Source organism: Delphinapterus leucas, chromosome 19 (genome assembly GCF_059928025.1).
Source record: "Delphinapterus leucas isolate spDelLeu-1000000601 "Yukka" chromosome 19, BTC_Dleu_Yukka2, whole genome shotgun sequence".
NCBI lineage: Eukaryota > Metazoa > Chordata > Mammalia > Artiodactyla > Monodontidae > Delphinapterus > Delphinapterus leucas.
The window spans coordinates 39,030,415-39,043,203 of record NC_143147.1 but is presented as its reverse complement, the minus strand read 5'-3'; the positions used below and the strand labels follow the sequence as shown (position 1 = coordinate 39,043,203).

Here is a 12,789-nt window from a genome sequence, read left to right as displayed (position 1 = left end):
TGTCGGCCACATGATCATGAGACACTGACAACCATTCTTTCACTTTCAGTACAGTATTCAACAAATTACATGAGATATTCAACAGTTCATTATAAAACAGGCTTTGTGTTGGATGATTGTGCCCAACCGTAGGCTAACGGAAGTGTTCTGAGCACGTTTAAGGTAGGTTAGGCTAAGCTAGGTAAGCTAGGTAGGTTAGGTATACTAAATGCAGTTTTGACTTATTTTCAACTTACGATGGATTTACCAGGATGTAACCCCATCAAAGTCGAGGGAGATCTGTTCTTATTGCTCAAGATCCCAGCATCCACCTCCCTTAGGCACCTGAACAACTAAACAGACCATATGGACCCACAACATCCAATCTTCCAGAATAAGAACTAAGGGGACAAGCTAAAAATTAACCAAAAGAACAGGATGGGGAACGAGATTATTCTGTAACTACCCTCATTCAAAGATAAGTATACATAAACAAGCAAACACAATAAACATGAAAAAACACATACACAACCAACCTCAACTAAAATGGAGGAAATCAACACAAAATACAAAAGATAGATGAAACAGATGAGAAACATTCCTTGGAAGGTTTGTACTAGGAAACTCTAAACACTTTGCTTCCTCTCAAGGAAATTAAAGCAAACACTGAGTTCATGAAATAAGAAATTAAGAAACAGATGAGAAGACAACAGTTCACAAGGTGAAACAGCAGCTGGCCTAACTAGGAAAAATCAATTTCCATCCTCCAAAGGTCATAGAATCTCCAGTCTTCTAGGCCACTCTAATCAGAAACATAGCGGAAATTTAACTCTGGAAAACAGAGTTTGGCCAAGGCAAGTTGAAACATTACAAAGACTACAGTCTACCCCTTCTCAACTGGCCACCCACATGTTGCCCGAAACACCATTTAATCTCCAAATAAAGACAAAAACAAAGCTATGCTTCTGCTTAACATGACACACTATCCCTCTTACAACCAAAACCATTCTAACCTCATCCCCAGGAGAGCATCAAGGTCCCTTTTTCGTCTTTGGATAACATTCGTTCTTTTCCTAGCTGATTCACACTCCTGTTTTGACATCTTGTAACTTAAAACACTTACATATAAAGTGATTATGAGCACATCTCAGGTTAGATGATAGAGATTGAGAGAGGAGATACAAAATTTTTGGTTAATATTTATTAAAATATAGTCACATCAAAATAAAGAAGAAATACTTTAAACTATTAGAGTCCTCGTTCTACAGCTGGTCACAGGGCCACAGCTAGTATTTGTAACTATCACCACCTACTGCTCCTTCCACGTTTCCTTTGCCCTCAGCAAACACCTCCGTTGTCATAGTTCCCTGCCTGGTGGAACGACTCAAGCCCTTGCTGAAGGATCTGGGACATTAGCAGTCTAAATTGGGTTGTTGTAGTTTTCCACTGATTTTTGTTTGCTTGTTTTATTGACATCTAGTTGATTTACAATGTTGTGTTAATTTCTGCTGTACAGAAAAGTGATTCAGTTATATATATATATTCTTTTAATATTCTTTTCCATTATCGTTCATCATAGGATACTGAATATGGTTCTCTGTGCTATACAGTGGCAGGACCTTGTTGTTTCTGTGTTTTCCATTGATCTTAATCAGAGGATATGGGAGTACTAAGAGGCACCCCAAAGGGTCTCCTGCAGTACCCCTTCTTACCCCCACCGTGCAGCAGCAACCCAGTTTCCCCTTGATAGTCAGGTCAATCACCCCAGCCAGTACTCTGCCTATTGATTCAGTGCCCAAAGAGGCCAGATGGCAGCTTCAAGTTCCAATTTAATGCAATCTTTGCTGTGTCTCCTTGTGAAAGCATTTCTCCAAGATCTCTACACCAGCAGATGCTAAAACTGCAGAGATGGGAAGCAAAACTTTGACTATTGGATCATTAGGGTTAATACTGAGAGGATGGACTTTCATATTTTTCCCTTGATTCCTGAACTTCTGAATCCAGGGTATGGGAGAAACATAATGCTGATTTAGAGAATTTACCACAAACCGGAGGACACTGCCCCAGCCCTTGCAAGATGTCACCACCTATTCGGCAATATAACTGAATCTTCAAAAAGTCATTCAATTGTCTGTCAAAGCAGTTGCTTCGAGATGATGAAGACTAGGGTTGGACCAGTGAATTCCAAGAGCGTGAACCCACTGCTGTATGTCATTTGCTGTGAATACCATGATGGTGGATGAGACATCCTGTAAGGCCACAGGTGGTAGTTTTGACAGAAGCATTGTGGGCAGGGAAGGCAAATCTATGTCCAGAGCAAGTGTCAATTCCAGTAAGGGCAACTTGCTGCCTCTTCCAAAATGAAAGTGGTCCAATGTAATCAACCTAACACCAGGTAGCTGGCTGATTCCTTGCGGCAATGGTGCCACATTAGGGGCTCAGCGCTGTCTCCTGCTGGCAGGTTGGGCACTGAGCAGCAGCTGTAGCCAGGTCAGTCTTGGTGAACACATGTTCATGTTGCTGAGGCCATGCATAGCCTCCATCACTGTCACCAGGGCCACTCTGTTCACAAGTCCACAGGAGTTGCTGGGGAAGGGGGCTGTCTGATGTCTACCAAATGGGTCATCCCATCCACCCGATTATTAAAACCTTCCCCTGCCCTTCAGTGAGCATTCACGTGGAACCCAAATATCTTCACGCTCTGCCAATCCGAGAGCTCTATCCTCAGACCTCTCTCCTTCAGACCTTTCGATTTTCCAGTTGTGCTCCTTCCAGTTCAACGACCCAACCAAACCATGACTCGGGGCAGACCCTTTCTTCTGGCCATCTCTCTTTGCAGGCAAAATAAACAGGTGCACTGCTCCCAGTTCTGTCCAGTAGGAGGATTTTCCTTCACCACCATCTTCCAGGGCTGTCCCAGGGAGGAACTCCAGTGCCAAAGTGGTCCACTTTCAGGCGATGCATGCATATCACACAGAACCATCTACAAACCAAGCCTGAGACTTTTCTTCCTCAGTCGACACATCATAGGGAATCCCATGAAGGCATGGGTGTGGATTGAGAGAGAATACAAGGTAGCAGGAACAGGGGCCTTAGGCAAGTCTGGGAATTTGCTATAGGATCTTAGGACAAGAGACTAACCTCCTCAGACAGGGATGGAAGGGCTGCTCCCAATGGCAAAAAAGCTTTGAGGTCCCAGGTTCATTGGAATCTGCCCATATGACATATCCTAATGTTCAGACTTTCACTCCTTCCCCCGAAATACCCTAACCTCTAACAAAAAGACTCTGTGAGGCTGGGAATTCAATTTGTGTTGTAATTCAATGTCCAAAGGACTCATAAGACCCAGTAACTAGTTATACTCATAGCTCAATTTTTTTCCAGCAAATGACACCTGGCAGAAGCAGCAGGAGAACGATACGCATTGGTGGAGTCCAGGGGGGCCCAGCACAAGCCTCTGGCATTCTTCCCCGTCCACACAGGAGTACAGGAGCCCTCTTTTCCCAACAGCAAACCAAACTGTGGGGAAAGCGTGGAGCACCACCCAAGGAAGCCTGTTTTTAGTCTCAGGTCAGAAGGGGCTGGTCACGTAGGCGTAACCTGTTAGTAACTCTTTCCTCACATACTGCAGGACGAGACTTTGGGTTTGGTTTTCAAAATCTCAGCCCCACAACTACAGGAAGTAGTATTTCTTTCAGGGCTATCATAGAAGCTATCAGGTCCCTTTGCAGATCTTGAGCCATGAATTAAAACTCTAAAGTCCCAAACTCATCATTTTAATTTTAAAGAAATGTTACAATTTTTTAACTGAACAAGTATGCTTTTAGGAAATTATTCTAAGAAAATGATAAGGATGTGTGTAAAAATGTAACTAACAGGATAAATCACCAGAGCACCGTTTATAAAAGCGACAAACTAGACACTGCTTATGGGCAACACTGGGCATTTGGTAGGTAAATTATGGTACATCCATAAAATGGAATGCTCAGCAGACATCATACTGATGTGTGAACAAAGTAGACTGTGAAATAACATAGCAATGATTGCGTTTTTTTGTGTAAAATATATATGTATACACAGCAAAAAAAGATTTTCAAGAATAAACACTTAAGTGGTAACAGCGCTTACCCGTGGGAAGGGAGCATATGAGTGTTCATTTTGTTGCTTGCCTGTATTTCCTGTTTTTTCTATAAATCGCATAATTTGCTTTTGTAGTAAGAAAATGTTAATCTTTTTCAACCCTTTATTTTGAGGAAAAGAAATCCAATTTTTAATTTTTATTTATTTATTTATTTATTTGCGGTACGCGGGCCTCTCACTGCTGTGGCCTCTCCCGTTGCGGAGCACAGGCTCCGGATGCGCAGGCTCAGCGGCCATGGCTCACGGGCCCAGCCGCTCCGCGGCATGTGGGATCTTCCCGGACCGGGGCACGAATCCGTGTCCCCTGCATCGGCAGGCGGACTCTCAGCCACTGCGCCACCAGGGAAGCCCCAAATCCAGTTTTTTAAAACTCAGTTTTCAGAAGCAGAAATGATTTCCAAGTTGTCACAGAGGCACTGATTTTGTTCTCTGTCGAAGCTGATGGGACCCTTCACAATCACAGCCCAAGTGAGGTTCTCCCCCGCGAGTCAGATTCAAAGGGAGAAGAGTGCTTCCTACCCCTTCAGGGCGCTTGCTGCGGCTTCCGTGCCCCAGGGCCAAGCAGCCCACCTGCAGCCCGGGCCGTCCTATTCTTGCTGCGTCACCAGCCTCATTATCTGCAGAGCCACGTCCCCTCGGTCGGAAGGAACCTGGAAGCAAGCGGTGTCTGCGTTAGCACTCCTGCTTCTATGCCTGGAGCTGGGGTCGGGGCCGGCATCCCGAGACCCTGCTCTCGGGAAGGGGGCTAGCTCTGTGACAGCAACCTGGGAGGACAGCTGCACCTGGGTGCCACTCCGTAAAAGAGCGTCCCTTCTAGGGCTTCCCTGGTGGCGCAGTGGTTGACAATCTGCCTGCCAATGCAGGGGACACGGGTTCGAGCCCTGGTCTGGGAAGTTGCTCCCACATGCCGCGGAGAGACTGGGCCCGTGAGCCACAGTTACTGAGCCTGCGCGTCTGGAGCCTGTGCTCCGCAACAAGAGAGGCCGCGATAGTGAGAGGCCCGCGCACCGCGATGAAGAGTGGCCCCCGCTTGCCACAACTAGAGAAAGCCCTCACACTGAAACGAAGACCCAACACAGTCATAAATAAAAATAAATAAATCTAAATCATATGGGCTTCTAAGAAGGCCTCCGCTTAAAAAAAAAAAAAAAAAAAAGAGCGTCGCTTCTGTGAAATGACCCTACGTCTGGGCCCCCACCTGCTGGGCTGCAGGGGTCTAGAGAAGCCAGCATTTAGGAAGGAATCTCCTATTCCATTGGGGCTGAGCTGCTGATATCTTTCTTTCTTTTTTTTTTTTTTGGCCACACTGCATGCAGGATCTTAGTTCCCCAACCAGGGATGGAACCCTCACCCCCTGCAGTGGAAGCGTGGAGTCTTAACCCCTGGACCACGAGGGAAGTCCCTGTTGATTTCTTTATAAGGGCTGTGCTTATGTTACTAGGATCCAGCCTGTTCAAGGAAGAGGGAAAATTGTAAACATTTTAAAGGATTCTATGTGTAGGAAGGGTCCCAGAGTGGAAGGGAAACTAACAGCAAATCTGTAAACCAACAAGACCCTTTGTTTGGGGCACCCCTGCTTTTACAGTTATTCAACTTTCTGTTTTCCTGTAAGATTTTTCAAATAATCCTTGTAAAAAAATCTCCTTCCCACACACCATCAAGAGGGGGAGGGGCAGAGGCCTCAGTTTGTCCTCCACAAGGATGGCGGTAGAGTAGATGGCTCCAAGTTCTGAAATTCTGCGGCTCCACGATTCTCTCACACTCCTGCCGACTCTCCTGCCAGGCTCGGTCCCCAGGAGGCACAGGCACGGTGGGGTATGCCAAAATGACACTTAATCAACTAAAGAGGAAGTGGTTGGGGGATGATTTAATAACAGTCTCCAACAGCTATTTTAAGGCTGCCCCAACTGATGCCTTGTTCTATGGGTGACAAACCAACAGGAAACGGGCCTGAACTCCTCACACCAGTGACAGCCCACAGCTGGTTCCTCCTGCCTCCCCCTCCTCTCTGACTCCACAGAGACCCTTTCTTGGAATAGTGTTCTGCTCTAAGACCTCCTACTGCCTTTTCCCAGTCAACACCGAAGGTACTCAGAGCCATGACAAAATGCCTTTTTAACCCTGTGTCCTGCTGCCTTGTCCACTGTCTCTTCGGATCAAGTTTATTAAAAGGGTGGGCTACTACTTCCTTCTGGTTTCTTAAAGGAAGTTGTCTTCCGTCTTCACAGCTCATTCATTCACTCTGTCCTTTCCGTGCTGGCTTCTGAGCCTGCCGATTCACTAAACATGCTTTTGCCACAATTACCACCAACATCGGTGCACCCAAATCACTGCTTACGCCTCAGTCCTTTATCTGAGTTCTTGGCAGCATTCGACACCACTGGCCCCTCTCTGCTTTGGGGATGCCCCGGGTCTCCCTCCTACTTTTCTAGCTGTTCTTTACTCAAGTCTCATTTGAGAGTCCTTCTTTCTCCTCCTGCCTCTTAAATACTGGTGTATCCAGGGCCCTGACCCTGGCCTCTTCCATATTTGACTCCCACATCTCTATCTCTAAGGACAAACATTTAACTCCAGACCCACAAATACACAGTTTATATAGTCAATTGCCTATGGATAGCCCACTCGGCTGGTCTATCGAAAAACAGTTACCAAGTCCTGCTTATTCTCCCTTCTAACATCAAATTCCTCTGTATGTCACCCCCGCCAGGATTATCATAAAAGCATCTTAGATCAGCTCTCTGCTCCAGTCTTGTCCCATGCCCTCTATTGCTAGAATGTTATTTCTTAGACAAATCTGCTAATTTTACTCCTTTGCTTAAAACCCCCCAGTGGCACATCACTGCTTTCAGGGTAGGTCTAAGCTCCTTACCAAGGCATGCAAAGTCTCCCTCTCCAGCCTCATGTCTCCTCAGTGATGCGGAGACAACCCTCCGAGGCCGCAGTTGCCTGAAGGTGCCTCTGGCCTTGCATGCACTGCTCTCTTTGACCCCACACCTTCTCCTCTTTACCCAGCTAACTCCTGCCCATCCTGAGGGCCTCATCTTTGACCCCCAAGCCTGGGCTGGGCCCCATTCCCAGGGCCAAGCCCCATCGTGGGATGTCTCACCCCATGTTACTAGAGTCTCTTTGCCTGTCTGCCGTTCTGGTCCATGAGCTCCCAGAGGACAGAGATGGTGTATCATCCATCTGTGTACTCTCAGTACCTGGCACAGAGATGAGTAGTTATGAGACACTAAAATGTTTGCTCAGTGAATAAAGGAACCAAAGAGTAAAATACCTGCTAGACAGCCACTTGTCATTAGAGAAAAGGTCATTAAGTTTGGGATACTTGTTCTTTTTTTAAAGAATAACAGGCAGCTTTGCTTCAAGTTTTGCACTCGTTTTAAGTACTCACTGTGACATAATCAGAGAGACTCTGAGCTACATGAGATGTTATGGTCACTTCCCTTCCTGTTTCAAGCATCCTAATGATTGACTGTATTTTTCTTTTTTACATATTTATTGGAGTATAATTGCTTTACAATGGTGTGTTAGTTTCTGCTTTATAACAAAGTGAATCAGCTCTACATATACATATGTTCCCAAATCTCCGCTCTTGCGTCTCCCTCCCTACCACCCTCCATATCCCACCCCTCTAGGTGGTCACTAACCACCTAGCTGATCTCCCTGTGCTCTGTCGCTACTTCCCACTAGCTATCTATGTTACGTTTGGTAGTGTATATATGTCCATGCCACTCTCTCACTTTGTCACAGCTTACCCCTCCTCCTCCCCATATCCTCAAGTCCATGCTCTAGTAGGTTTGTGTCTTTATTCCTCTTACCCCTAGGTTCTTCATGACCTTTTTTTTCCTTTTTCTTAGATTCCATATATATGTGTTAGCATACGGTATTTGTTTTTCTCTTTCTGACTTACTTCACTCTGTATGACAGACTCTAGGTCCATCCACCTCACTACAAATAACTCAATTTCGTTTCTTTTTATGGCTGAGTAATATTCCATTCTATATATGTGCCACATCTTCTTTATCCATTCATCCGATGATGGACACTTAGGTTGTTTCCATCTCCGGGCTATTGTAAATAGAGCTGCAATGAACGTTTTGGTACATGACTCTTTTTGAATTATGGTTCTCTCAGGGTATATGCCCAGTAGTGGGATTGCTGGGTCGTACGGTAGTTCTATTTGTAGTTTTTAAGGAACCTCCATACTGTTCTCCATAGTGGCTGTATCAATTTACATTCCCACCAACAGTGCAAGAGGGTTCCCTTTTCTCCACACGCTCTCCAGCATTTATTGTTTCTAGATTTTTTGATGATGGCCATTCTGACTGGTGTGAGATGATATCTCATTGTAGTTTTGATTTGCATTTCTCTAATGATGAATGATGTTGAGCATTCTTTCATGTGTTTGTTGGCAACCTGTATATCTTCTTTGGAGAAATGTCTATTTAGGTCTTCTGCCCATTTTTGGATTGGGTTGTTTGTTTTTTGGTTATTGAGCTGCGTGAGCTGCTTGTAAATTTTGGAGATTAATCCTGTCAGTTGCTTCATTTGCAAATATTTTTTCCCATTCTGAGGGTTGTCTTTTGGTCTTGTTTATGGTTTCTTTGCTGTGCAAAAGCTTTTAAGTTTCATTAGGTCCCATTTGTTTATTTTTGTTTTTATTTCCATTTCTCTAGGAGGTGGGTCAGAAAGGACCTTGCTGTGATTTATGTCATAGAGTCTCTGCCTATGTTTTCCTCTAAGAGTTTGATAGTGTCTGGCCTTACATTTAGGTCTTTAATCCATTTTGAGCTTATTTTTGTGTATGGTGTTAGGGAGTGTTCTAATCTCATACATTTACATGTAGCTGTCTAGTTTTCCCAGCACCACTTATTGAAGAGGCTCTCTTTCCTCCACTGTATACACTTGCCTCCTTTATCAAAGATAAGGTGACCATATGTGCATGGGTTTATCTCTGGGCTTTCTATCCTGTTCCATTGATGTATATTTCTGTTTTTGCGCCAGTACCATACTGTCTTGATTACTGTATCTTTGTAGTATAGCCTGAAGTCCGGAAGCCTGATTCCTCCAGCTCCGTTTTTTGTTCTCAAGATTGCTTTGGCTATTCGGGGTCTTTTGTGTTTCCATACAACTTGTGAAATTTTTTGTTCTAGTTCTGTGAAAAATACTTGTGGTAGTTTGATAGGGATTGCATTGAATCTGTAGATTGCTTTGGGTAATAGAGTCATTTTCACAATGTTGATTCTTCCAATCCAAGAACATGGTATATCTCTCGATCTATTTGTATCATCCTTAATTCCTTTCATCAGTGTCTTATAATTTTCTGCATACAGGTTTTCTGTCTCCTTAGGTAGGTTTTTTCCTAGATATTTTATTCTTTTTGTTGCAATGGTAAATGGGAGTGTCTTCTTAATTTCACTTTCAGATTTTTCATCACTAGTGTACAAGAATGCCAGAGATTTCTGTGCATTAATTTTGTATCCTGCTACTTTACCAGATTCATTGATTACCTCTAGTAGTTTTCTGGTAGCATCTTTAGGATTCTCTATGTATAGTTATCATGTCATCTGCAAATAGTAACAGTTTTACTTCTTCTTTTCTGATTTGGATTCCTTTTATTTTTCTTCTCTGATCGCTGTGGCTAAAACTTCCAAAACTATGTTGAATAAGAGTGGCGAGAGTGGGCAACCTTGTCTTGTTCCTGATCTTAGTGGGAATGCTTTCAGTTTTTCACCATTGAGGAAGATGTTGGCTGTGGGCTTGTCATAGATGGCCTTTATTATGTTGAGGAAAGTTCCCTCTATGCCTACTTTCTGCAGGGTTTTTATCATAAATCGGTGTTGAATTTTGTTGAAAGCTTTCTCTGCATCTATTGAGAGGATCATATGGTTTTTCTCCTTCAGTTTGTTAATGTGGTGTGTCACGTTGACTGATTTGCGTATATTGAAGAATCCTTGCATTCCTGGAATAAACCCCACTTGATCATGGTGTATGATCCTTTTAATGTGCTGTTGCATTCTGTTTGCTAGCATTTTGTTGAGGATGTTTGCATCTATGTTCATCAGTGATATTGGCCTGTAGTTTTCTTTCTTTGTGACATCTTTGCCTGGTTTTGGTATCAGGGTGATGGTGGCCCCGTAGAATGAGTTTGGGAGTGTTCCTCCCTCTACTATATTTTGGAAGAGTTTGAGAAGGATAGGTGTTAGCTCTTCTCTAAGTGTTTGACAGAATTCACAAGTGAAGCCATCTGGTCCTGGGCTTTTGTTTGTTGGAAGATTTTTAAACACAGTTTCAATTTCAGTGCCTGTGATTGGTCTGTTCATATTTTCTATTTCTTCCTGGTTCAGTCTTGGCAGGTTGTGCATTTCTAAGAATTTGTCCATTTCTTCCAGGTTGTCCATTTTATTGGTATAGTGTTGCTTGTAGTAATCTCTCATGATCTTTTGTATTTCTGCAGTGTCAGTTGTTACTTCTCCCTTTTCATTTATAATTCTATTGACTTGAGTCTTCTCCCTTTTTTTCTCGATGAGTCTGGCTAATGGTTTATCAATTTTGTTTATCTTCTCAAAGAACAAGCTTTTAGTTTTATTGATCTTTGCTATCATTTCCTTCATTTCTTTTTCATTTATTCCTGATCCGATCTTTATGACTTCTTTCCTTCTGCTAAATTTGGGTTTTTTTTGTTCTTCTTTCTCTAATTGCTTTAGGTGCAAGGTTAGGTTGTTTATTTGAGATGTTTCCTGTTTCTTTCTTTCTTTTTTTTTTTTTGTGGTATGCGGGCTTCTCACTGTTGTGGCCTCTCCCGCTGCGGAGCACAGGCTCTGGACGCGCAGGCTCATGGGCCCAGCCACTCCGCGGCATGTGGGATCTTCCCAGACGGGGGCATGAACCTGTGTCTCCTGCATCGGCAGGCGGACTCTCAACCACTGCGCCACCAGGGAAGCCCTTTCCTGTTTCTTAAGGTAGGATTGTATTGCTAAAAACTTCCCTCTTAGAACTGCTTTTGTTGCATCCTATAGGTTTTGGGTCGTCGTGTATCCATTGTCATTTGTTTCCAGGTATTTTTTGATTTCCTTTGATTTATTCAGTGATCACTTCATTATTAAGTAGTGTATTGTTTAGCCTCCATGTGTTTGTATTTTTTACAGATCTTTTCCTGTAATTGGTATCTAGCCTCATATCATTGTGGTTGGAAAGATACTTGATACGATTTCAATTTTCTTAAATTTACCAAGGCTAGATTTGTGACCGAAGATATGATCTATCCTGCAGAATGTTCCATGAGCACTTGAGAAAAATGTGTATTCTGCTGTTTTTGGATGGAATGTCCTATAAATATCAATTAAGTCCATCTTGTTTAATGTATCATTTAAGCCTTGTGTTTCCTTATTTATTTTCATTTTGCATGATCTGTCTATTGGTGAAAGTGGGGTGTTAAAAGTCCCCTACTATGATTGTGTTACTGTTGATTTCCCCTTTTATGGCTGTTAGTATTTGCCTTATGTATTGAGGTGATCCTATGTTGGGTACATAAATATTTACAATTGTTATGTCTTTTCTTGGATTGATCCCTTGATCATTATGTAGTGTCCTTCTTTGTCTCTTGTAATAGTCTTTACTTTAAAGTCTATTTTGTCTGATATGAGAATTGCTACTCCAGATTTCTTCTGATTTCCATTTGCATGGAATATCTTTTTCCATCCCCTCACTTTCAGTCTGTATGTATGCCTAGGTCTGAAGTGGGTCTCTTGTAGACAGCATATACACGGGTCTTGTTTTTGTATCCATTCAGCCAGTCTGTGTCTTTTGCTGGGAGCATTTAATCCATTTACATTTAAGGTAATTATCAATATGTATTTTCCTATTCCCATTTTCTTAATTGTTTTGGGTATTTTATTGTAGATCTTTTCCTTCTCTTGTGTGTCTTGCCTAGAGAAGTTCCTTTAGCATTTTTTGTAAAGCTGGTTTGGTGGTGCTGAGCTCTCTCAGCTTCTGCTTGTCTGTAAAGGTTTTAATTTCTCCATCAAATCTGAATGAGATCCTTGCTGGGTAGAGGAATCTTGCTTGTAGGTTTTTCTCCTTCTTCACTTTAAATATGTCCTGCCACTCCCTTCTGGCTTGCAGAGTTTCTGCTGAAAGATCAGCTGTTAAACTTATGGGGATTCCCTTGTGTGTTGTTTTTCCCTTGCTGCTTTTAATATGTTTTCTTTGTATTTAATTTTTGATAGTTTGATTACTATGGGTCTTGGTGTGTTTCTCCTTGGATTTATCCTGTATGGGACTCTGTGCTTCCTGGACTTGATTAACTATTTCCTTTCCCAGATTAGGGAAGTTTTCAACTATAATCTCTTCAAATATTTTCTCAATCCCTTTCTTTTTCTGTTCTTCTTCTGGGACCCCTATAGTTCGAATGTTGGTGCATTTAATGTTGTCCCAGAGGTCTCTGAGACTGTCCTCAGTTCTTTTCATTCTTTTTTCTTTATTCTGCTCTGCAATAGTTATTTCCACGATTTTATCTTCCAGGTCACTTATCTGTTCTTCTGCCTCAGTTATTCTGCTATTGATCCCTTCTAGAGTATGTTTAATTTCATTTATTGTGTTGTTCATCATTGTTTGTTTCCTCTTTAGTTCTTCTAGGTCCTTGGTAAATGTTTCTTGCATTTCCTC

The 12,789-nt window shown here is 42.8% G+C and overlaps 1 protein-coding gene across 10 annotated transcripts in view; it reads right to left on the bottom strand.

The window, feature by feature from the left end:
• Positions 1-12,789, bottom strand: part of SCPEP1 (serine carboxypeptidase 1) — an 86,109-nt gene that overhangs the window by 36,934 nt on the left and 36,386 nt on the right. Inside the window, exon 14 of one of the 10 annotated variants that reach the window (XM_089900870.1) lies at positions 6-4,769. The exons of 8 other annotated variants lie outside the window; for them this stretch is intronic. In XM_089900870.1, the coding sequence (XP_089756996.1) occupies positions 4,707-4,769 (63 nt within the window). In that variant the 3' untranslated portion in view covers positions 6-4,706. One more of the 10 variants, XM_089900868.1, reaches the window with a different exon arrangement.